This window comes from Ixodes scapularis, unplaced genomic scaffold (assembly GCF_016920785.2).
Source record: "Ixodes scapularis isolate PalLabHiFi unplaced genomic scaffold, ASM1692078v2 PGA_scaffold6__148_contigs__length_123643588, whole genome shotgun sequence".
NCBI lineage: Eukaryota > Metazoa > Arthropoda > Arachnida > Ixodida > Ixodidae > Ixodes > Ixodes scapularis.
Window position 1 is genome coordinate 24857769 of NW_024609881.1, and position 25193 is coordinate 24882961.

Genomic DNA, 25193 nt, shown 5'->3' on the forward strand with positions numbered 1-25193 from the left:
CATATGTGTGCTCAAACATGTTAGCAGACAGTTTTTGCACGACCAACGTGGCAGAACTGTCGTATGAGGAAGAAACGTGCCTCATTTGCAAACCGTCTTTTGTGCGACGTATTCATAGCACAACCGCAACCTTACCGTCGGCGGCCGAGATATACCTCATTCTTGGTTAGATGGGCGGGCAGGCCCTCAAATGTCCTGGGAACGGCTAATGGCGGTAACTTTTCCCCTTCGCATGACTGTGACGCTGCGTCGCCTTTTCTTGCATGCTCGTAGGCTTTGACGATGTCTGTGGCATCAAAATGCTTCTCACGCACGCGCACATTCTTCCGATCGAAATCGAAGCCTGCAACTTCCTGTCGTGGTGTCACGCACTTCCTTGGCGCACAGAGGTCGGTGTCTTCGGAAAAGCGAGATAGGAAAACATTACTTCCACTTCGGCAGCCCGGCACACAGCATGTTTTCGGCGACGTCGCTCGTGCACACCGCTTCTGTTGCGCAGCACGGGACGATTGAGACGAGCGAACCGCGAGTAGAGCGATGACAAAAACTCGGCGCGGACGCCTTCCTCGTCTGTCCGACGACGCCTGCGGTGGCCCCCGCAGGAACTGTGGCGCTGCGGCGTGGCCGCCTCGAGTGGCATAGAAGCATTGCGGAAAAGTCCCGCAACCGGAAGTGTGTCGAAGGACTCTGGCATGGCTTATTTGACGGCTCCGGTCGGCCTCCGTAGAGCCAGCCAGAGCTGGCCAAAGCCCGAGCCGACGTCCGCCCCCTTCCTTTCCAGGCGCAGTGTGAAGATCCCCGTGATTGCCAACGGCAACATCCAGTACCTGGAGGATGCTGAGCGATGTTTGCGGGAGACTGGGGCTGACGCCGTCATGTCGGCAGGTGAGCTGCTCGCAAGCGAGTTCGCCTGCTTGGGTTATGCTGACATCACTGTGCCGAGCTCTGATTGGAGGATGTAGAGGGCAGACACAGGCTGCGTTCCAAATCTTACTCGAGCAGGTCCGAGTTACTCCGCACGATCGCACTAATAGAGCGACGCTGGATGCGAGTGCGTTTTTGAAAGCTAAAGTAGAAATGATGTTGAAATCGCCGCTGTCGCCACACCGATTTTCGACGAAATGCGTCGGGATTCGGCGCGGGGGTTCCGACTCAGCGAAGGATGGGAATTTGAACCTCACTACAGTCTGCACGTAGTGTAGCGTTCAGAAACCGGTCTGTTGTCCCGGACGTTGGCTGTTTTGGATGCAGCCACCGCGGCTTCTCTCGGCCTCTGCCTATGGTCCGCACACCGTTGTCTTCGAAGAGCCAGTCTTTTCTCTCGGGTGTGGGCGGTTTCACACAAACGGTGCCACCGTGCTTCGGTTTTACGTCGCCACGTACGTCATGCCACCGCTGCGGCCGCTCCTCCCTATCCCCTCTCGCTCCCGCGGCCCGTCGTTAGAAGCGTGCCAGAAGACTCTTTTTTTTTGCAGAAGGGAAAGTGAACGCAACGAGCAAATGAACAAAGCGAAAAAGCATGGCGGGAACCGCGCCGTGGCCTCATGAAGCCAGTCCAGTCTAAACAAAAGACGGCTTCCAGGGGAACAAATTTTTAGCATTTAAAAATCTTTACCCTGGAGTGGGATCGAGTAAATTTCAGAACACGGCCGGCCACTGCAACCTCCAATCCGAGTGAGCAAGTTGCTGAGTAATTTTTAAATCTCTGACCAACGAAAAGCCGGAGTGTTTCAGTTGCCTACCATCGACAGTGCTTCGACAGCCAGCTCAGTGGCTCAGTGCCGGTCCACGGGTCCCTGGGCGGCGGGTTTGAATTCCGGCCAAGTTGCCTGCAACGTGACGGAGGCTTGTTGCAGAGAAGGTGCCACGTGATTGAAACATCTGTTGCGTATCGAAAGATCCCCGGGTGGTTCAGATTAATTGTCGGTACTCCACTGGGGCGCCTTTGACAATTCGACGCGTAAAACCTCAGAATTTGGTTTGACGCCCCTGCGGCGTCTCTTCAGCCTCGAGCGCGCACGCTCGGCCAAAGCGCGGCAGAAGACACTTAATCTGTGCCTGATTTCCGGATCGAAAGAGACAAGCTGCAGTTCTCACAATGCGAGTAATCATAGGATCTCGTAAGTAGCTTGCACACAAATAAAAAAAAAAAGCTTAGACAAGCTGATGCAAATCGCTTGTTTTAAATCCTTCTGAAGAGACTCGGAAGTGCACTACACGAAATGACAAAGTAAAGATGTCTTCAATCGTGCGTTATCTGATCTTTTGCTAAATAATTGATTTACTCGTCAAACAAGCGAGTGGATTTGAGGCTTGAGCGATGGATTGGTGATTAATTTTAGGGTAGTTTTATGTGGAACCTAAATTTTGGTTGTAGTGCACCTTCTTCGCGACATAGCCTCCGTCGGACTGGTGCGTTTACCCCGTCCTCGTTTGTAATCCCCTACTTCCCGCCCAAGGACGTTAGGCTTGCGTCGCTGTGTTGCTTGCCGCAATCCTGGCGTCGGCATGGTGGTGGAGGTGAATTTGACTTCAACGAAAGCTGTGGGAGTCGAGATACCGCGACAGCGGCGCCTCTCGCGCTCGCTTGTCTTTTTCGTCAAAACTCCTACAATTGACCGCCGGGATCGTGACATCCGACGGCATGATGCACCCGCTCCAGCGGCGCAGTTTGTTGCCACTTTCGTACCACTTTCGCTGCAGTTTGCAGTATGAGACGCTAGACGCATTGTTGAAAGACGGATTCGAGGTGCCGTATAGGCGCGGACAAAAGCCGCGTGCTATGAACGGCACGTCGTCCCCGTTGCAGAGGGCCACCTGCACAACCCGTACCTGTTCACGGGGCGCCTGGCCCCAGTGTGGGAGGCTTCCCTGGAGTACCTGCACCTGGTGCGGGACCACCCGTGTCCGGCCTCCTACGTCAGGGGGCACCTCTTCAAGCTCATGCACCACTGGTAAGTCGACCAGGGAGAGGGGTGTGCGAAGAGAAGGCTCACCCCGTGAGGTGGACCTCAGACATTGGTCGCCTGGACGTAGTGAGCTACGGTACTGTGCGTTTAGTAGATGGTGGGGGAGCCCCCCAATGCCATAGGTGAGAAGCCGGTGCAATACCACTGCTAGCCAGAGGGGGGGGAGGGGGGGGGGGTGCTCCTGCAATTTGTAAAGTGACCCTAACTAACTAGGTTTGAAATTTGAAAGTATCTGCATTTAGGCAATCGTTTTAAAATGTGTAATCATTGTCGTGCATGTACGGCGACGACCATCAGAGGGTTGAGGGGCCCTGCAAGGACTTTTTTACTGATTTTTAATTTGCACCGAACCTGAGCTCTCTGAACGTACTAGCTTAATGAAACTTTTCTTTTCTCGAATTTCGCTTTAGTTTAAAAGTTATATAGACAAACTAAAATTACAAAAACAAGCAAAAAATAACCTTCTTCGTGACGTCCTTGGTTGCTTGAGTAGCCGTGAACTAGACGAGGGGTAGTGAGCTCAGCGAGCGCTCACGGCTGCCGCACTCCGTGTCGACGGCTCAAGAGGGCGCCACTAAAGCATGTTATGGATAGGCTGTATGAAGCGGCAGCCAGGGCGGCTCGCATTGCATTTGCTGCGCGATTAAACACTTATTCGGCATGACACTTCATTGGCCACAAACGACAGCAAACACGGGATAAAGATCAGTTTAAAACGCAAAACGGGAGCCACTTTGTGCTGCCATGCCGCCAAAAGGCCAAACCACAAGCGAAAGCTGCTCGCCAAAGGCCTTGGGAACGCTCGGATCCTCCAGTCTGCACAACCGCAGTGCCGGCGCATACATCCAGGACCTTTCTACGCTCGCCGTTCGTTGGCACCTGATCCCACTACACCTTTTTAGTATGCACTGCCTTTTCCACCGTTTGGTGGTGGGTTTGTTGACGGATCTTTTCTTGTTTCCGTACTTTCTAAACTGCATTCGTTTCTTTTCTGATCTAAAATAGTGAACAAAAACTACTTTTATAAATAATTGAAACGGTTCATGCCACTTATACTTTGTATTTCGACAAAAAAGAAGCTTTTAGTGGCTCTGACCAGTAGTAAGCCCAGGACCTAAGACGTCACATATCGCGCGCTTTAGGCACCATGGGTCGCCCCCGTAGGTGGAGGAGGTTTCCACGTCGTCCGGTTAAATTATGACGCACTGATATTTAGTTAGTCTTTCCGTGCCCGCTGGCTTGCCCAAACCCCGAGGGACGTGGGAGCCACAAAAAGGGTAGATGCTTAAATATGATTGCAGGGCCCCTTGAAGGGGAGACCTTAGTCTAGATAATTTTTTTTTTGTCATTTCTCCTTCAATTTATATTACCTTATCACATCTAGAATTTTGTGTCTTAAGCACAAACATAAGCTCATTGTTTTCCTATCCAATATAGTTTCCAGAAAAACCTTAACTTTATTGCATACGTTTCTACCCAACTTCTCTAGAATAACCCCATTAACCCTTTCACTGCTGCTTTTTTTCGCAGACTGCTCTTCCCCGTGTGGTGGTTTTTTTCAGCGTGTTTCCACGTATTGCCACGGCAAGAAAGACAGAAAACTCGCTTGCCGTCAAGCCTTTTTACTGGTATACTCATGACTTGTCTGCCGACGTACACGCGGTCACTACTTGGCACTGGAAAATGTTTGTTTGCTCAACAATTGCATCCATAATATCTAGCGTAAACAAACTTTAAGAAATCTCGAGATCACTGAACGCCGCCGTGAGGCTTTTGGAGATACCTGAAGATGACTGGCCAAACGCTTGCACCTGCGGCTTGAATTCTTTCATCTTCCGATTCAGATTCTGCTCATCAAGTTTCCTCTCGTGAATTCTTCTCTGGCAGGGGCTCTCATCAAGGTCTTCATTTGCAGAGTCACTTGCATTACCTTATTAGTTAGTGTCGCTTTCGTTCAAGTCCAAATTCATCAGCAGCTCCTGAATTCCATCTTCATCGTCTGTCAGACCACGGACAGGCGTGACACTTTGTTCTTGGCAGCCCAGCCATTGCTGGGCTGCCAAGAACAAGCTTCATGCGTTTTGTGACTTCTACATAAATGGCGCGACAGGCCCACATTTTTTGTTTTCTCACGAGATAATTTGGCGAAAGGCACGGAGTGAGAACAAAATGCAAAACAAATATATTCTGGAGAAGCAGGGGTCGGTTTGGTTGTGAAACGGTTAAAAATCTGCAACAGTACCATTCTTATAATATTAGCTTCATTTAAACAAGCTTATTGCACTTTGAAATTGGGTTCTAATGATTGGAAATGAGTCATTAAAGTCTTTGCCAACTAGAAAAAGTTTAAAGTTAACACTTTCCAGAAATGTTAGTTTCATTACGCTCTCTGGTTTTAATGCATATTTTGTAACATTTAAGATGTCTTTGCCTAATCTCTGACCCACCTGTGTTGCATCAATGTCGAGGCATCGTCCATTCGTAAGCATGAAAAAACTGCTCGTGCCTGGTCACGGTGATACTTGATGTTGCATGATTGTGTGATCTGACGACTCACGCTGATGATGTCACAGGAACACAGGGATTTTATGGAGGAAATGTGCTTCGAACAAACTTTACGTTTTTTTGTTTTTTTTTATCGCAAAGAGAAATGATGCATTGCCGAATGCTCAGCTTCTGCCCAAGTGTAGCACCAGTGGTACGAACCAGAAGCCAGAGTTTCAGAACCACAGTTCTGAAACTCTGGCACCTTTATAACGAAGTTCGTGGGACCGGTGAAATTTTTATTAGTGCTGGTAGCTTCATCGTGGTAGTTGAGAGGGAAAAAAACCGGTCACACGAAACCGGATTAGTGCTATTACATATTGGCGTACCTGGGCAACATTCGAGGTGTTTCAGGAAGCAGCATAACGCCAACTATAGTATGAGCGACATCGGAAACTAATCTTTGTGTGTTGAGAATCAACTTAACGAAAAGGGGGAATGATGGCCGAGACTTTTAGTGCATCGCAGCTCGGGGCACGTGGGGTGAAAAATCCAAACAACTTAGACTCGATTACCATTTTTTTTAAATTTTGTTATTTCTAAATGAAAATTGTATTGGCACTAATTTGTGTGCTCACTATTGCGTGACGCAATTTAACAACACCAGGCTAGCGGTCGTACTGCACCGGTATTGCCACTGATAAAGTTTTGCCGTCTTTATATTGTTGAATGTCTTATACCACTGTGTTGCTTCTTATTTGTACAAACGCCCACTTCCGAATAGGTCTTCAATCACCTACCGTGGTTTCTGTCGTTGCCCGGAAGTTCTACTATGACCTGTTGCCCTGAATGAGCTTTGACGAGATAAGCAGCAAGTCCTCTTTTGGAAATGGTTGGAGATTTGAAAGATATCTGTGGTGGCATTTTCCCATGACCATTTACCTTGTGCGCTGATCAAACATAATTGTGAAATACCGTCTTTTTTTTACAGCGGAGCTGTGAAGGGCTAGGTTCCCCAGGATCGTGTCCGTGTATGTCGACACAAACGTACCTGGACAGTTACCGCCATCTATAAGCGACGGCGGCAACCTTTCCAGCTATAATAGAAGAAAGGATAGTTGGGTGCATTGATGGGAATTCATTGTAGGAAACAGCACGAAAAACAGACAGCGACGATGAAGAAGAAGCACACAGTGTCTCGAGTACAGCTCCGCTGGTCTTCCTTTTTCACAAGAGTGGAAAGGCTGAACGATTTTTGGGGGAGGGGAGGGGGGGGGGGGAGGGAGGGGAGGGGGAGGGAGGAGCTGGGTTTATCAGATCAATTTGTATTGACCAAAATTTTACCGGTTGGTGTTTTTGGGAGTTTTTCGGATTTATCCAAAAACACGGAACCCTAGATATAAGGAAATGAGCGCATGCATTGCCTGGATCTTGGAGCGGAGTGACGCTTATTCAACGCAGGAATTTGTTGTTGCGGTCCGAAAACACGCAGAGGAGATTGGCCGGGTCTTTTATTTTACTTCGTTAAACGGGCATCTTCGTAGTAGAGGCATTCGTTAAAAAGGCGTCTGTCTGTAATAACTGTTATCTTGTTCAAAGCTTACGAGTGATATTCTGAAAATTTCAAAAGGAAACTGGAGCCCGTTCTCGGTAACTGGCGCCGTTCAGCTGCAAGTATTCGAGGGCTCCGTTGAGCACCAATTTTTTAATAAAGATCTCGGGCAATCACTTATTCAGCTTTTTAATAAGATAACGGTTGATTCCGAAACTTTCGAGTCTGGTTTGGACTGCTAGCCCCATATTTGGGTGGTAAACGAGCGTTCAGCGATGCATAATTTATTTTTGCAGTAAAAAAAAACCCCAAAAAAACTGTAAACATTTTGTTTAACGGCCTCTATATTTCAGGGACGGAACGAACGGGCACGAAAGCACCGAGAGCTGGCCCTATAGACCAGTGTCTGCGCTGTTCTATGGGTGCCACCACGTTTGTTTATGCTGATGCCATGACACAGTAGGGGGGCTGCGCTTCTTGCAAGGCTCCGTTTTGTTTTTAGAAACCTTCGCACATATCATGCAAGAACGTCAGAATTGCATAGTCACAAAGCTTTAAGAACAACACCGATGCCAAGAGTGCTCTAAAGAGAAAAACTTGTGTTTTATGTGCATCCCCTTTCTTCACAGAAGCCTCCGTTTGTGATTATTATTTCCCATTTTTATCGCTGGGGGTCAGGATTTCGGAGACTGGCCTATAAATGCTCCGCATTTAATAAAAGAGGGAATGAATTAATAAAGTCGAGGGCCTCGTTTCAGCCTGACCATGGCGGAGAACGTGGACCTGCGGGAGAAGCTGGCCAAGGCCAGCGCTCTCGAGGCCTTCGAGGAGGTGGCCCTGAGGCTCAGGGACCGGCTGCAGGTGAGGGGTCGGCACCTTCGGGGAGGGTGCAGCAAATTCGGGCAGCCAACGGGCGCCATTTTGCCGCACCCTCGCCTCGACTTGCGTGTTTACAAGGCCCAAACACGCTGCCGCTAAGGTGCTAGGAGCGTGACACCCTGGCCTTTGTGATGCCAATTTGTTGCTGCTTTGGGACCGCTTTGGACAAACGGGAGGGGTGGGACTTAAACAAAACCTGTTCGAGCTGCTCTTGGGCCGGGGTGTATCGACGTCGGGAATGAGTAGGGCTCCATGTTTTTGGTGTACACCAATAAACCCCAAAAAGTGACTTTCCGAGCCAGTTTAATCTAAATCGAGAAAGAAACAGTTGGAGCTGTCTTTTTGTAAGGAAAATCCGAGCTTCCCAAAAAGAAAACTTTATTTGTCGATTTATTTAGTGTGACCCGGAACGCAGATGGCGCCGAGCGGTCTGAGAGGCGTTTCTTTGTCAAGAAGCTGCCACGTCTGCTTCCTTCTCTCATCGGTAGTAGGACGTTCTCCGAGTGTTTGGGTCGCGCGTATGTTCTCCAGAGGGTGGGGAAGTTTGCAGCCGTGTCGCGTCTTCGGCATGCGAAGGTTTCGAATATTGCGTCAACGTTTAGAACTTCGTGCATCCGGGGAGTGTTGAACTCCCTCTCCAGAACTCCCTCATTCCCGACACACCGAACCGTTAGTTTGTAAAGTGTATAGTGATCTACGCTAGTGCCTCTGGGCTGGCTCGCGGAAGTGTTCGCTCGTCTCGCTCGTGCGTTTGTTCGGTCGTTCGAGCGGTGAGCCCGCTCTCGTCGAAGTGGGACAAGCGCTGGAATCGTCCGTGGAAATGAGTCTTTAGGTAAATGCGCCGTAGACGCCGACGGGAAAAGTAGGACGGAGGAATTTCGGTCTTACCCCGCCCCCTGCGCAACTTTCCTACCTCTGAGAACACTTTGGCGTCTTGTGAGCATTGAGCTTAAATGTGCAGCTAATGTACGTTGCAAGACAAGAAGAGCATGCCGGAGGCCAGGCGTTCGAAAGGACCCTGCCATTTTCATTCCATAGGTGACTTTTCGCAACTCAAGCAACCCACAGACGTCGCCACTTTCGACAAATATTGAGGCCGAAAACAGATTGTGCCATGCCACATGCCGGCTCGGTGCAGAACGCTCAAGTTTGAGGTGGCAAGCATTGGCTTCGAAATCGTTTGCCCTAATTTTTATCCGCTACGTACGAACTTGCGGCGGCTCGTTGACGTGAGTGAGCGAGCTTCCGAGGCTTTTTCTTCGTCGGGGAAGCACCGGTAAGACTACCTATTGCCGGTCCGTCGTACCGACAAATCAGAATAAGTGCACAATGTCTCGTTCACGCGGTTGCGTCGAGAGCGACCCAGGCGACGTGTCAACACGACACTAACGACAGAGTGACCGAAACAACCATCCGGCCTTTGCAGCGTGAGAAGTGACGCGTGGCTCACCTAATTCGTTGCGACATTATGAGTCGCGGTTTTCCCTGCGGCCCTGTCGTTGCTGTTGACGCAACTAATTCGACTTCCCTCACTTTACTTCGGTGGACGTCAACAGTGTGCAACCACGGAAGCCATGAGAAAAGAGCAGAAACCGAAGAAGGGCCTGTTCCAGCCAGCTCGGTGTTTTCCCGCTCGGTGCCGTTCATTTTTGCCGGAGTTGTGGATAACCGTTCGCCGGGTTGCCCTCGAATCGAAGTACTGAGAGTTGCGTCGTTGCATTGTGCAGTCAAGGACGTGGGAGCCGGAGCCAGGGTCTGCGCAGGCGAGCCTTCCGTTCCCGCCCTGGATCTGCCAGCCCTACGTCCGGCCAGAGTGAGTCAAGAAAGCTAGAAAGTTGCATAAGGGCTAGGAAGTTCTCACAGTTGATGCGAGCCTAATTTTGGAACCCAGTCCATCCGGATTTCTCGATCTTGTTCCTTACAGCACTGATGAGTCCACCATGTAGCACAGAGTAGCACAGATCATTCATATTCACTGAGAAGGCTGTCCTGATAGTTAGAAGTCGTTCACTGATATCCTGTACAATCTCTGTGGAGTTGTTTTTTTTACAAGATACATACCGCTTTTCTTACAAGATCCGGGTGAACTCTGTTTTAAGATTTGACTGGCATCAACTTTGAGAACTTCCTAGCCCTCCTGGAATTCTAAGTTAAGTCGACAGCTGTCAGCCTTAAAGATCAATTCTTTGTTAAAAAAATCGGTGTATGTGTCCAGTCTACGGTTTCCCTGGTGTTTTGCAATATTTATCTGGGCAAAATGGACAAACGCGTATCTGGCTATCTTGAACTTAAGCATGTGCTAAAGGTTTAGAGATATGTAGATGATTTTCTTGTTTTAGGAGATTTGACAGGGGCAAATGAGGTTGTTGTCGCTGCAAAAATCATTAACATTTTTAATGTTCAGTCGGGAGGCTTATAGTTCATCTGTGAAATGGCAAACCACGATTGCATTGAGTTTTTAGATTTGCAGTTAGGTTTCCCTAAGGAACGCTTGTGCTTAATGTATAACTTGCGACACAAAAAGTCTTCTGTCATTCGAAAGTGCCCATTCAAAGCTTATAAAACGAGGAATAGCTAGCAATTGTTTACTTGCGGCCCTGTCAACCAGCTTTGATTTTCAGTTCAAAAAGTTAAAATCTGCACCTCGCAGATTTTAACTTCTATCGGGTGTTTGCGACAGCCTTCTACAGAAAATTAGTCACACGATAAAAAAACTTATTCGTGAAAAGGTCAACAAAAAATCGGTGCAAGTGGTGCCTTATATGAATATAGTTTTGCGCAATCTTAAAAAAAGACTGGGCATAAACGTGTTCAATGTGCCAAGAAACATGCTGTTATGTACACTAAGTGCGCAACTGGGGTTGTCTATGGAATTCCTTTTAGCTGTGGCCGCATTTACATTGAAAAAACAGGTTGGTGTTTCAGTGACAAAGCTCACAAACATAGTCTATTGGTACAAAGCAATCTAGGTGGCAATCTTTGCTGAGCACTGTAAGCATTGTGGGTGTGAACTGCTTTTGAAAATGACGAAGTTCTTGAAGAGAGCAAAGGACAAGGCAGAGAGAATTAATAGAGGCATTTTTCGTCAGGAAGGCTGGAGACAAGTGCATCAGCATGCCTTCAGTGTGTCTCATTGACAATGGAGTATCTTTCCTCGATGGTTTTATCTTATCCGATTGGCACATGGAAGACAAGTATTTTAATGTATCATTTTTGTATTTGTTTTATTTGTGTTTTTTTTTTCTGCATGTGATGGTATATATTGCTTGGTTTGATGATGCAATTAAGTTAGTTGGGAGTCAACTCCAGTCCTGTCGTATGTGTGCCTGTTCGTCCATGTTCAGTTTGGGCTATTTTATTTTTTATTTTATATCGATCTGCGAATGGCTCTTCGTAGCAGACGAACTACATTCCTCGCTCACATTTGCAGACGAACCATCTACGAACGTTATCTTGGCTCGCTTCACGAAAGGCAAATTATAGATCTCGCTCTCACTCTGATTGTGAACATAATTGGGCCCCTGGTGTATTCTTGCAGCCCCGTGGAGGCTGCCCAGACAAAGCGCGACCTCAGCGCTGAGCACCGCCGGCTCCTGGATGCCCTCTCTGGTGTGGACTTGGACTTGCGGTCGCTGTCGAGAAAGCAGCTGAAGCGGCTGCGCAGGAACCCCAGCAGGGCCCTGGGCCCCCGGGAGCAGCTGCAGGCATGCCTGGACCACTGCCCAAACCCTAGGGTAAGGACCCCCCCTTGCTTGCACAAGACACTGGGACCGTCTGTAGTGGTCTGGAATCTTCTTTAGTCGCCTAGAATCCTGGAATAGCCTAGAGCTGTCGGAACTAAGCCTTCCGGAATCGTATAGATTTATCTGCAATCGCATCAAATCACCTTGAGTCGTCTTGAATCATCTGGAGTCTGGCGGAATCCTCCACATTTACATGGAATTGTCTAGAGTCACCTAGAATTGTCTGCAATTGTATGGAATCATCTGGAGCCTAGCAGTATAATCTGCAGCCTTGTGGAATCATTTTCAGTCATCTGGAATTGTCTGCTCTAAAGTCATCTAGAATCATCTGGGGTCACCTGGAATCATCTGATCTCCTAGAATTGTCTGGAGTCATGTGGAACCATCTGCAGTTGCCTGGAATCGTTCTAGAGTTGCCTAGAATCATCTGCCATTACATGGATTCACCTAGAATTTCCCAGATTGTCTGCAATCACATAGAATCATCTGCAATTGCATGAAATTGTTTAGAACGTGTTCAGAATCATCTAGAGTTGCCTTGAATCGTCTGGAGTCGCTTAAAATCATGTGTAATCATCTGCAAATCGCCTAGAATTATTTAGAGCTGCCTAAAGTCATCTGCAATTGTGTGGAATCGTTTGGAGTCGCCTAGAATTGTGTGCAATCACATGGAATCATTTCAAGTTGCCTGGAATGGTCTGGAATAATCTGCAATCGCCCGGAATCATCTAGACTCACCGAGAATCGTATGCAATTGCATGGAATTATCTGGAGTCGCCTAGAATTGTCGAGAATCAAATGATATAATTTGTAACTGCCTGGAATCATCTGTGGTCGGTTGTGAGGCGGACCTGTAGCCTCACACCCCTGAGGTAAAATTATGCTCCTGCCTCCATTTTGTTTATGTGTGGGTAGAAAGTTCTAGCCTTGGTCTTGTACTAAACCACTTGTGCAGTAGCCCCTTGGCAGCTACAGAGCCCGTATATTGGGAGAGTTTGGCCAGTGGGTGTGGCGACGAAGGAGAAAAGTAAATGAAAGGGAGGAGAGCGCCGAAGGAGCGAGAGAGAAAGAAGGGAGCAGAGAGGAGACAACCGCCATTTTTGAGCAACGCTGTCGGAGACTGGTCGGAGAAGAGCGCTGCTGAGGCTATGCGTCGTCTGCTACGGGCCGGCTTCTTTTTCGCCTGAATAAAAGTTTGTGGCCATACGCCGAAAAATCTTCATTTATTAGCTTTTTAACCCACCGAGGAATAACAGAATGTCATTTTCTTGCCAGAGCCAGCGATATAAAAGGCAATAATCGAGATTTAGATGCCGATCCCACGCATTCCGCCAGGAGAATGATCGAAGATGGCGGCCCTCCCCACTCCGCTGCGAGCAGCCGGGAGTTCGCGCGCATGCGCTCATGCCTCTCGCTCTGCGCCGCGTGCCGATTGGCTTGCTCGGGAGGAGAGCGTTACGGCGGCGAGATCATAGACTGACCAAACTCTCCCCATATACGGCTCTGGGCAGCTATGCCTTGCTGTGCCCCCTATTGATTGAATAGATGTGCCTATTCTGGAGTGAGCATACAGTGAAATCTCGGTATAACGAACTTCAGGGGGCCGTGGGAAATTGTTTGTTATTCTGAAAGGTCATTATGGTGAAAACCGCGAAATTACCGTAATATCCCGAGATATAGCCCACATAAGATCAAGAGCAAATCGGGTGAAAATATGGAGTGGGCTAACTTTCAGTGTACAATCAAGAAAAGTTAAAGAATTGCTATTTTTAGGTTGTGTCCCTTCCAAGCTTGTTATGGTGGTGAGGAGCAAAGAAGCAAAGATGACTGTACTTCCCAGTGAGCAACGTTTTTTATATCCCGCAATAGCTAACTGCTGCATTTACGCCGAGGCTTACATTGATCCCAACACTACTATTACTAGGAGTGGGCTATCTTTCGGTGTTTAAAAAAAGTATAGCAAATCAAGCCACAAATAGGGGTGGGCTATCTTTCGAAGGTAGGGCATCTCTCGGGATTTTACGGTAACCGTAATTACTTATTTTCCAATAATTAAAACGTCCTACCTTTACAACGGTGGGTCCTTGAACTCGTTTTTCACAAAGATGCACAAGTCAACATCAGACAAAGCACATTTATTTATAGTAGTCTTTTTTTTTTTTTTTTGGATGCTTGCAGCAATTTTTGGAGCACAAAAAAGCTTTTTTTTTTTTTTTTAATATATATATATATATATGCAGCAGGATTGCAGCGCGAATGCTGGCTTGCATTATGGATGCAATAAACACCGGAAAAAGCTGCGTCTGACAAGGCTGAGAGCACACGCAGAAGTGAGAAACAAAGATGACAAAGATAAACCCTATGCGTTGCCGGCAACGCTGCTAGTGCGGTGCCACTGTAGACTGGCTTGTTTCGTAAAATAGCCGTCAACGAAAAAAAGAAAGAAAGAAAATCGTCAACGCAAAGTGTTACGTTCTCGCCACGCTTCCTCCACAAAAAAAAAAAAAATTCCCTTTATTGTTTTTTCTTTTTTTTGCTTTCTCATATTTTTTGCGCACGTGCTCCCTGCCTCCCTCTCGCCCCTTGCCAAACCCTCGCCTCTGCGCTCTGCGCCATCTGTGCTGTTAAAACCTGTCATCGTTTCAACAACAAGAAAAAAAAATAAAAGAAATAGTAGTCCGTCTTCCGTTACCTCTCGCGCTTTCAACGGAGCGAGTTGCAACTTGCAAGGTGTCTGCTCGCCGTGTCGTCTGCTAACCTGCCGCTCCGGCTCTGAAACCTTAGAATTCCTGCACTTCAGAATATGAGTTCGTAGTACTGAGGTGTTGTTAATATGATGCGGAGCTAAATAATAGTGCTCGTTATTCTGAAATGTTTATTATTCTCAAGTACGTTGTGGTGAAATAATTTTGCATTACAACCATAGGCAGTCAGCACGGGATTTTTTAGAAGTCTGTTAATCTGAAAAGTTTGTTAAAGTGGTGTTCGCTGTACCGAGATTTGACTGTATAGGAAATTAAAAACGTCAATGATTTTGTAAGTTGAAGGCAGTGCTGTCAGACCCCCGTGCTTGCAGATGCCCAGCTTTTCAAGTTTCCTCATTAGCACTCGTGGAAGGAATCACTTCCAAAGGTTAGGCTAGTGTCATGTGACACCGTCTTCTCATACGGTCATATAATGTAACATGTGTGACATTGCATCTGTATGTGATGTTACATCTATCTATGACATGTTTGTGGTATTACATCCTGTCCGTGATGCTACATTTCTTCCAACGCCGCCTCCAAAGCTTGGGAAGTCGCATTTTCTCGTTGTAACCATCGCCACTTGGGCCCGCCCTGCAACGGGGAACAAATTTGCGACACCCACGAGACGGTCGGAGAATAAAACTTCCATGCTGTAAGCATAGCTCATTTGGCGACTGTACCTCTGACCCAACGCACATTGTTTCCCAGCAGCCGCCTCAGTGGCTCCGAGGCAGAGCACTGGCTTAGGAAACCCCAGGTTGCGGGTTCAAATCCCGGCTTATAGCGGAGAAAGCGCCACGATGCCAAGCTTTCGGTTCCACTTCAAAAAGTCCTGAGCGGTCAAATTAATCCTCACTTCTTTGTCGGGGCGTGCCAGATGCCCTTTATTGGCTTGGCAAGTAAAGCCGGCAAATTGTTATTGTTTTCCGGCAGGCTGCCAAGTGCCCGTATGGTCTGTGCAAGCCCTGCTGCAAGACAAAGGTCAAGGAGCTCCGACGGAACTGCGAGGGTGAGTTTTCTGCCTCGTTCTTCGTTCTGTTGAGCTTCCGTGTACATGAACCAGTCTTAGCTCTTAAAGGGGCCCTGCAATCATATTTAAGTTTCTACCTTTTTTGCGGTTTCCACGTCTCTTGGGGTTCGGGCAAGCCAGCGGGCACGGAGAGAGTAACTAAATATCAGTGCGTCATATTTTAACCGGACGAAGCGGAAACCTCCTCCACTGACGAGGGCGACCCGCGGTACCGAAAGCGCACAAAATGTGACGTCTTTGGTCCTTGGCTTGCCACTGGTCAAAGCCGCTAAAAGCTTTTTTTTTTAGTCGAGATACAAAATATAAGTGTCGCGAACCGTTTCAATTATGTATGAAAGTAGTTTTTGTTTACTATTTTAGATCAGAAAAGAAACAAATGCAGTTTAGAAAGTATGGAAACTAGAAATGACCCGTCGACTTACCTGCCACCAATCGGCGGAAAAAACGGCGCATACTAGAAAGAACTAGTGGGATGAGGCTACGACGAACGAGGAGCGTAGAAAGGTCCCGGATGTACATGGTGGCGCTGCGGTCGTATACCGGCTCGAGAATCCGACCGGTTCCGAGCGTTCTGAAGGCCTTCGGCGCGGGCCCTGCTGGCGATTCGCCATGCCATATGTCGGTGCATCAGCGCGAAGTGGCTTTCGTTCTGAACTGATCTTTACCTCGTGTTTGCTGTCGTCTCACGCCGAATTACTGTTTAGTCGCGCAGCAAATGCAATGCGAGCTGCGCTGGCCGCCCGCTTCATACAGCCTATCCAACACATGCTTTAGTGGCGCCCTCTCGAGCCGTCGACACGGAGTGCTGCAGCCGTGAGCGCTCGATGAGCTCACTACTCCTCCTCTGCCCTCCTCTAGTTCACGGCCACTCAAGCCAGGACCTACGACGTCATGAAGGAGGTTTTTTTTTGCTTGTTTTTGTAATTCTAATTTGCCTATAACTTTTAAAATAAAGCGAAATTAGAGAAAAGAAAATTTTTATTAAGTTACTACGTTCAGTACGCTCAGGTTCAGTGCAAATTAAAAACCTGTCAAAAAGTCATTGCAAGGCCCCTTTAAACAAAGACTGGTTTGTACATTAGCGTTTGACTCTGACTGACTGCGTCACGACTGCTTGTGACGGCTTACAACGAGAGGAGACACTGGCTGCATCTATCAGTTAAAACTAGAACACTTCTGATCTGTGTTCATTTCCCAATTTTTTGCGCATCATTCTTTCACTGTGGGCTGGAATAGATTGTGACAGTGTCACCAGAGGCCATTTCTCAAAGCTGGTGCATAGATTTTATTTTGCAAATGCTGCTGCACCTTCAGTCTACTTCCATGCTGATCAGAACTGTTCGAGGGCTAACTGGTAGATATACCTTGTAGCCTTCGCTAGGTTGCGTAGTCACGTGACCATGCAACCTGAAGTGACAGTGTCATTTGACGTTTGACTACAAAACTTTACTTTACAGTGCCGCGCGACGCCGTGATCTCGCGGCATCAAGTGGCACTGGGACGTTGCATTATGTACCGTAATATCCCAAGTCAACGCCCGCCTTACCGCCACGCAAAATTCGTAAAAAGAGGGGGGTGGGCCATGTCTCGGTGGGGAAACAGAAAAAGTGTGGAAAAAGCTAAAACGCCCATTTTTCTGCACGTACCTACTGCGGCTGCACAAGAGATACATTGAACTCAAAACTCAAATTAGTTTCATTATTCCATGCAAGAAATGCTCACGAAAGAATGTGCTACTATCGGGAAGTCCGATGCTTGCACACATGCGATGAACACTGCCGATCAGCATACAGCATGAATGCTTGTTCCGTGCAAGCACGTCTCTAAAACAGCTGTTCTTGTCATTAAGGTTCCGTAGCCTCTGCTGATCTGTAGATTAAAAAAGAAATGGAGTAGAAAAAGTGAAAGCCGTTTACAACTCCCTGTAACGCCGAATTAGAGTGCAGCTCTTGAGGAGGGGGAGGGAAGGATATTGAAGGGGTGTGTCACGTGACGACTTGGGGGGGTCACGTGACATCGGGGAGGGGGTCTTGTGACCTTAGGGGGTCACATGACCCACCCTCCCCGAGGTCCTCCCGAGGTCCTTGGGGGGGGGGGGGAGGGGGGGGAGAGGGGGGGAGGGGGGGGAGGGGGGCTCGCGGTTACGCTGACGCCGCTCAAGCCGGATATGGACACTTAAGAGCTGCGCTCCAAAAACAGTCAGCAAGAAAATAGAAAAACTGGCCATGTACAACCAGCAAGTGAAGGAGCGAAAGAAGCGACGAAGAGCTATGCTGGGCAAATGGGAAAGCCGACGATTGCGTTGGGGGGAGGGACAAATACTTTGGCGTTGGGTCAAGTCGGGTACCTTACCAATCACATGGAGCCAGCTGCTCTTGTGCAACTTTCCTGTTTGGTTCATATATGCATGCACCCGTGCATGGCGTGCTATCAACGCAGGTTTAGGCGGCGTTGCTGCATGGCGTGGATGGCACTGCGATTACTTTACAAACGCTTTACAAACGTCTGTGCATAGCATTCTAGCAAATCTTTATTTACCTGTAGGCTTTGTCTCAAACATCGCACAACCTTGCCGAGTACAGCCACGATGTTCCAGGAGAAGGAGCGGGTTTGCAATGGACATCATTTCAATGGAGACGGACTTTGACCTTACATTCTGCAGCTACGTTCTAGGATATAGGTCTTTCGCTGACCTCGCAATCCCTCAATGGGTTGCTGCTTCTGTTATCTTTCTGATTTTTTTGTTTTGTGTTTGGTTTTTGGTTTGTACAAAAATTTTGATGAGCAAAACAAAGTTTTATATTGTTATCTCCTTAATTTTCCTTTCGCACGGATGTACTCAGTCTTCGGGGTCGCAGAAATCGGGGAGAATATGCGTAAAAAAAGTGAAGTGCCCTTTCCTCCTTCGCTTTACTTTGTCACGGACGTCCTCCAACCGTATGGTCCGCGGCCGTGTCATTCAAGTAGGATGAATCTTTGCAGATTGTGGAGTCCAGGGTATTTGTTGGAGCGGGCAGTTGGCTCGGCGTTGTTTTGGAAATCGATATTTGCCCAAAATGGCGGGTTGGGCGACGACTCGGGATGTTACGGTAGTGTCTTCCGTTGGGTCCACGGGTGCGCACCAGACAGCCCCCACATGTTCCTTCGAGGCACACACCACCCGGGCAGACGCACTGAGTGACTTCCATTCGCGGTGCCCGGCACGCGTGGACGCGGATGGTGCTTGGCGGTGCACCAAAAAGTTCAATTAGTTTCCAAAAGGAAACTAATTGAACGTTTGAACGTTCATTTAGTTTCCTTTTGGCAGCGTTCGTTTAGCTTCCGAAAGGGAACAACTAGTTTGGATTCCTGTCACAACATTACTAGAACATATCCGGATCCATGCCAATTGAGTGTGGGTCAAAATATTTATATGACACGGAAAAGGGTGTAATGTTTGTCAACAAAACATTACTGTCATTCCGTCTTCTTGCAATGATCGTCAGTGAGCCCTCTAAAGAAAATAGCAGATTGTTCCGCAGGGCTCGAAACACATTTATGATTCACTGGTCCGAACAGTATAGAAGGCCTGTTAACCCAGAACGGCTGCACCCCGTCGCTTTTCCGGTTAACAGTCAACTACAACGTTCGGATAGCAGAGAAGTTGCGTGCTGCACAGGCCCCGCGATGTGTCTATTGATGCTTGTCATTCTCATTGAGTTGGCACGTCTTTACATAGATTGCACCATAGATGCTGACCTAAAGCGCCGACCTGTGGAGGGTTTCCATCTTCCACTAAAACTGCACTCGCGCCATCCGCAAGTGAACCGCGACAGATTCTCGCTGTAGTGCGGGAAACCTGGCTCGGTGTCGGTGCTGCCCAATGAAATTCGCTTTCAGATTGTCTGCAACTCTATGACATAAGTGATGTCACGTGGCATGATGCGGGGTCGGTGTCATGTGGTCTCAGTTTGCTAAATTTGGCGGGAAAGTGATGCATGTCGCGCTACAACAGCCTCTCAAGTCTGCATTTGGTGCAATTCGGACTTCGTACGTTGGGGTCTGGGCGATAGCGTTATGCTAGTGTGTCGAACCGATGTTACCTAGAGGATAAGGCGTGCGCTCTTCGTCCCCAAACGTCATTGCTAGTGGATTCACGCAGCGCCGGCTAGCTTGCGTAGGCATCGCCGCCAGCTTGTCTTGCAGCGTCTCACAGCAAGCGCGATGTTAGCAGATGGCGATGCCCAGACGCACGCGTCTGGCACTTTGCAGCAGCTCTCGTCAAGCTTTACCGCGTTTGCCGCTTGAGATGGCATGGTGATTCACTAAACGACGATGTTGTGCGCAGGCCTCGTCTCCAGGTGGCGCTAGTCGAACGCTACGAAAGAATTGGGAAGTTTGTCTTCCGAGATCCGCGTTGTGGTTGCACGTCTTTGCAGGTCACGACTTCTTCTTCGAGGCAAGTGCACGGAAGGAGATACAGAAGCTGAGACGGAGGGAGGAGCCCCAGGCGGCTGCGCCGGTTTCCGAGGACTCGAACGGCGCCGACGAATCACGGGGCGGGAAAGATGTGGCTTTTCTGTCTCCCTGATCCCTTCACGTTGTCCGTCCGTCGCGGAGGTTCTGCCCGGGACTACGGCGAGACGAATTTTATCCGACGGCGAAAGTGGAGTCTCGATCGAACATTGGGTTTAGGAAAACAGTGCCTGCAACGCACTTGGTCGGACACCCTCTCAGTGGACGATGGAACTGTTCCTTCGCCGCATCTTTCTGCCATTGAGATGCCCTATTGTTTGTTTAGAGATGTATAAATTCGACATTTAAAGCGCTGCTGTTGCTAGCGCTCTTCATCGTCTGCTCTGTTGGGAAAGGAATGCATCTCAAGGACTGCAGCAACCCAGAGTTGTTTGTGCTCGGAACGTCATCCATGGTACGCTTTTCGGTTTGAGGCGTTAGATCTTGAGGTGCCGTTCGGCATTTAATTGTTTGACAGAAATCTTGCTGGCTGGGGGAATTATGCTTAAAGGAGCTGTGCAACAATTTTTGTACTGTGCACAAATACCGCTTAAAACGAATCCCTAACGTTAATGACCTATGAAACACGCGTTCGTTTTTCACCCCACGCAATAGAAGTCCCAGAAAAAACTTTAAGAAAAACGAGCAGCGTTCACCCCCTCAACTCGCAGCCAGAACAAGCGGCCACGTGATCTGGAGCCGATTATATGCCGCCAGTGTTGATCATAGCCACGCGCTGGGATTGGCAAAGCGCAGGACACGCGCTGAGTTCCAGACATTGTTATGGCTCGGCTGTTGTCGTCGTTGCAGCGATTGGACACGGGTCACAACCCGAATGCTTCTCGAGCTAGCAATTGTCTCGAGCCCAAGTCGAGTGCCCACGCAATGCTCGGGTCCAATCTATGAACCGCATTCAAATATCGTCACTTGGGTGTACTGCGATCCCCGAGTTACGTCATGAAATTTCGCAAAGGAGAGATTGAATGAAAATGATCGCTTTTGTCCTTGAAATTACACCGCAACAAAGGAGTTTCTTGGCCAATGGCGTTGCGTGTGAGTATTCATGAGTCCCAGGTGTGCCAGTAAGCTCGTGTAGAGAGAAAAACATTCCAATTGAATATCGTTGCACAGCTCCTTTAAAGAAGAGCATCCAACCGAGTCTAGTACATCGTCGACCCAATGTTTCGATGCCTACCGGGCATCTTTTTTAGGGTGGCTACAGCCACGGCCACCCCTGAAGAACGCTGCTTCTCAATGGCCGTAGCCGTAGCAGAGTCTCAATCCAAGGAGAGACTGGGCACACCTCGGGTCCCTAGAAGATTGAGACTCAGTTGCACATTCTTCTTTAATTTGTTCGGCATTTGCAAGTCCACCAGACGGCAGCACCTGCTGCTTTCGCAACCGACTGGTGTCCTGCGATAAACTTTTGTTGTTGGAGCGGGGTGCCACGGCGTCTTTGCGGACTTTTAGCGTCGTCCGACAGGTGCAACTAGGCCCACCGAACGTTTCGAGAACATTGTGATCTGTTCCCTCTGCTCAAACTGAAAAACGGAGCCAATGGAAGTCTTGGAATGGCTCGTGTTGGCCATTTTGAAGTCGAGCGGAGAAAAGAAGTGCCATAGTTACTCAAATGTAGTTCGACCCTTTACCGACTAGAATACTCGCAGAAAATAAAAAGAAATACTGTAAATGACCTCATTTTCGCGAATCGCCTGCAATTCGCGAAAAATTGGTCCTGCGAACAATTCCGGTAAAATGAAGACGCATTGAAATCTATACTGAAATCCCATCGGGTCGCAAAAATTAGAACCTGCAAATTATTTCAATACTTCAGCTGTGACCTAAATCACGAAATATTGAGCCCGCGAAAAATAAGTCGTTTACAGTATGCAAATATAGGGCGACCTTGAAGGGGCACTGGACTTTTTGAAAGCATTTTTTTAAGTGCCTGGGTAAGACATCGAGGTCACAAAATGAAACCCCCTGCCCCGCAAAAGAAATGTTAGTTCAATGTTTACATTGTGAAATTCATTTGAGCAATTCCAAAGAAATGCTTCTATCTAGGGATCAACATCTCGAAATACAAGTATGTTTTGGAATCGCTTCTAATTCAGCACAAGTCTTAAAATGTATGTACCTTAGTATAATAAAAAAAACGCTTGTTTTCAGGAAAAGTCTGTTTGATGACATATGTATCCAGGCACTTACAAAAGCGTGTTTTGAGAGTGCACCCTCACTTCAGCTTCAAGAAGCGAAAGGGAACAGATTTTGTATATTTATTTTGGAGCGTCCCAAGTCACTCCAGCTAAAACTCGCTCATCAACTGTGTTGGCGGCGTCATCGTCAAAATCAACATTCTTAGATCTATCGGTTGACAAGCTCCGCGAAAGAACGTCGTTTGAATATGGTCCTTCTGCGTTGCCTGCACGGGAGCAGGAACGGGTGGATTGTTATCTTAGCCCCGCGGGGGGCACCGCTCCGACGGGTAACGGAGGACCGTTTTCGATTGACGCTGTTTTTGCACAAATTGTGCATTCACCCGGAGAAGCCCGCAATAAAATCCCTTCCCATCTCAGGCAATGTGCATCATAGGTTACACCGGTTTCGTCGCTTCCGTCTACGAAGGGGGCTGATAGCATTGCTAGTGCCACCAAGCAGACGTGGCACGAAAAATCGCCAGGTATTTTTGGAAACCTGTCAACCGAACATGATCTAGGAACGTTGTTCCAAACTGCCGTAAAGGTTACCTTCTTCAGACGCTCGGTCAGCTTGTACGACGAGGACGCCATCATCACGACGTCGGGAGTGGCTCAACCGACAAACTAAAAATATTGCGAGGATATATTTTAAAAAGTCTAAGAATGGCAGCTATTGTGATAAGACAGAGCCAGTCTCCGATTCCTAATGAGATCACATGATTACTGCGTCAACCGCACGGGCCTCTGTGCTGTGGCACTCCCATCAAGCTTTGCTGCTTTGCATCTGCGCACTGCGGCAGAGCATCTCAGTTTGCTTGAGGAGCCCAAACATTTTTAAAGTTAGCTCTTTTTCTTTAAGTCGTAGTGCTGAAATAAAGGTCGACCTATATTTGAGTAAGTATGGTACGTGAAACACTTAGCTAATGAATACAATCGGTGTCGCAAGGCAAAGGCACCTTGATATTTGCCAGGACTTTTGGTGTCATGTAGCCTATAATCTAGTCTGCCAAAGGAGAGCTCCAGCCCGTTTGCTCGCCAGCTTCCAGATTCTTCCACCTCTGTTGCCCCGATTCGATGGCACATGGCCAGAATTTCTAAGCCATTGATTGCAGCGATGCTGTTCTCAAATCTGGGGAGCTTCCGTACTCTGCGAGCATTCACCGACTCTAAAGTGCAACAGTGTACAGTTTGATTTTTATTGTAGAGCTTATGGGATTGTGCGCCTCCCGTTATAACGACAAAACATATATTTTCATTCAATAAAATGTTTGTAGTTTTATTTTCAGCGACGTGTCTTTGTTGGTCGTGGAAATGAGAGGCAACCCCAATGCCTCCTTTGAAAGTGTTGGCACGAGGGCAACTGGGTGCACTGGGGGCTCTCAGGCATTAGGTGAGAGCAAGTAAGCCTTGAAAGACTTGTTTTGAAGTTGAGTGAGGGGTGCAAATTTGGTGAGAGGTGCAAGTTCACGAGTTTGGTGAGGGGCATGAGTCGATGAGTTTCAGTAGTTCCTGTGGCCTTCCCACCAGAGAAACAGCAGAGTCTGATGCAAAGTGCCGGCTCATGAATGTCCAGTTGGCGGGTTGGAATCAAACTGGCGAAAAATGCTCGGAGATTTCACTTGCACATCCATGCGATTGTAATTACTCGGTCCTCCACTGAAGCGTGCCAAATGTCCTCCATTGGTAAGGATTAAATGTCGCGATTAAAGACAGGCTAGGTGGTGCAAGTCACCCACCGAATTGAAAGGTTTGGTCATATGCGTACATTCATCCATCCATAATTTAACACGTAAACCTCCATTTTTTTTTTTACACAGTAGTCGCGTTAGCATTGCCTCCCTGCTAGATATTTCTTTGTGCCAGGGGGGGGAGCTGTTTTGAAAGTTAAATTTTTAAAAGCAGTGACGTTGCTGCTGTTTGAGCTGAAATGTTACGAGCGGCTATACGCCTACGAATGAATTTTGAAGCACTTCCTCGCACAAACTATAATGTTGGGAATATTCACAAAATACAGCACAATGTTTGCAATATTAGTGGCACGATTGTCGAACCGCTGCAAAGGTACTGGTTTGGCACTTTTGATTCGGCACTTTGTTCTCGACGCATTTCAAAGCTGCGTCTTGAGCACAGGGTACTATTTGTAGAGATTAAAGCAGGGGTGAATGTGTTTATGTGTAGATGTACACGTCTGCACATAAATCGGCACCTGATAATACACCATGTTTTCCAGTCTAGAAGTCACATTGTTGTATAACTCACCTCCCCCCCCCCCCCCCCCCCCCCCCCCGCTCACAGACGGCTTTTTTTTTACAAAAAAGCTGCTATATAAGCCAATCTTTTGTATTCGTCTAACATAGTTACGAAGGGCTGTGAAGAATGGCGACTGCAGTCGCTGCATCTGCATGTCTATGGTGCCATGCTTGGGTCTGTCTGAAGAGCCATTGGCGGGTGCTCTGCTAATCCTCCTTAGTCGTAATTATTGATATGGCCTATATCTTGCACAGTTAAGGTCCATGCTTATAAAAACAAAAATGTGCATGAGTTGCACCATCGTATAAGATGCACCAACGGAAATTTAGGAACAAGAGTGTGACTTATACGCCGTAATTTATAGTACCTTGTTTTGAGAAGTGGCTAAAAGAACCAAATTGGAAGTTTCCCGAAGGACTTCCTCAATGTTCACGGCAGCCTGTTCTGCCGCCACTCTCCGGACTTGCCCCGCTCTTGTAACGAAGTTGCAAGCACTATAGTCGGTTACAGGTTAAGAAGGTAGCGGCAAATGCCCCTCAAAGGGAATCGTATATCCCTCCGCCACCTCCACATCCAATAGTGTCCCATCGCTTCCGTGACGTCGTGGCCAACACGCGAGGAGGGTCTTGCCTTTCTGTACATATTTGCTTTATCTTTCGACTTAGCATTGTGGAAGCCACGAGAAGGAGATTAGAGTTTTCCCCCTCCAACGGAAACGAATACGACTTTCGGGGATTAGCTTCCTCCTTTGATGGATACAAAGGCTGCTTTCAAGGGCTCGGTTCCCCCTCCAATAAATACAAAGGTTGCTTTCGTAAAAAGTGGGATCAGAGAAAAGTTGGAATCT

General features: G+C 47.9%; 1 protein-coding gene across 1 annotated transcript in view; it reads left to right on the forward strand.

Moving 5' to 3' along the window:
* LOC8052550 (tRNA-dihydrouridine(16/17) synthase [NAD(P)(+)]-like) overlaps positions 1-20406 on the forward strand; it is a 30185-nt gene extending 9779 nt beyond the window's left edge. Inside the window, exons 5-11 of the mRNA XM_029967346.4 lie at positions 782-885; positions 2810-2954; positions 7764-7866; positions 9612-9697; positions 11423-11618; positions 15308-15383; positions 19823-20406. Of these exons, the coding sequence (XP_029823206.2) occupies positions 782-885; positions 2810-2954; positions 7764-7866; positions 9612-9697; positions 11423-11618; positions 15308-15383; positions 19823-19974 (862 nt within the window). The 3' untranslated portion in view covers positions 19975-20406. The remainder of the gene's footprint in view (positions 1-781; positions 886-2809; positions 2955-7763; positions 7867-9611; positions 9698-11422; positions 11619-15307; positions 15384-19822) is intronic.
* Positions 20407-25193: the final 4787 nt, after the last annotated feature.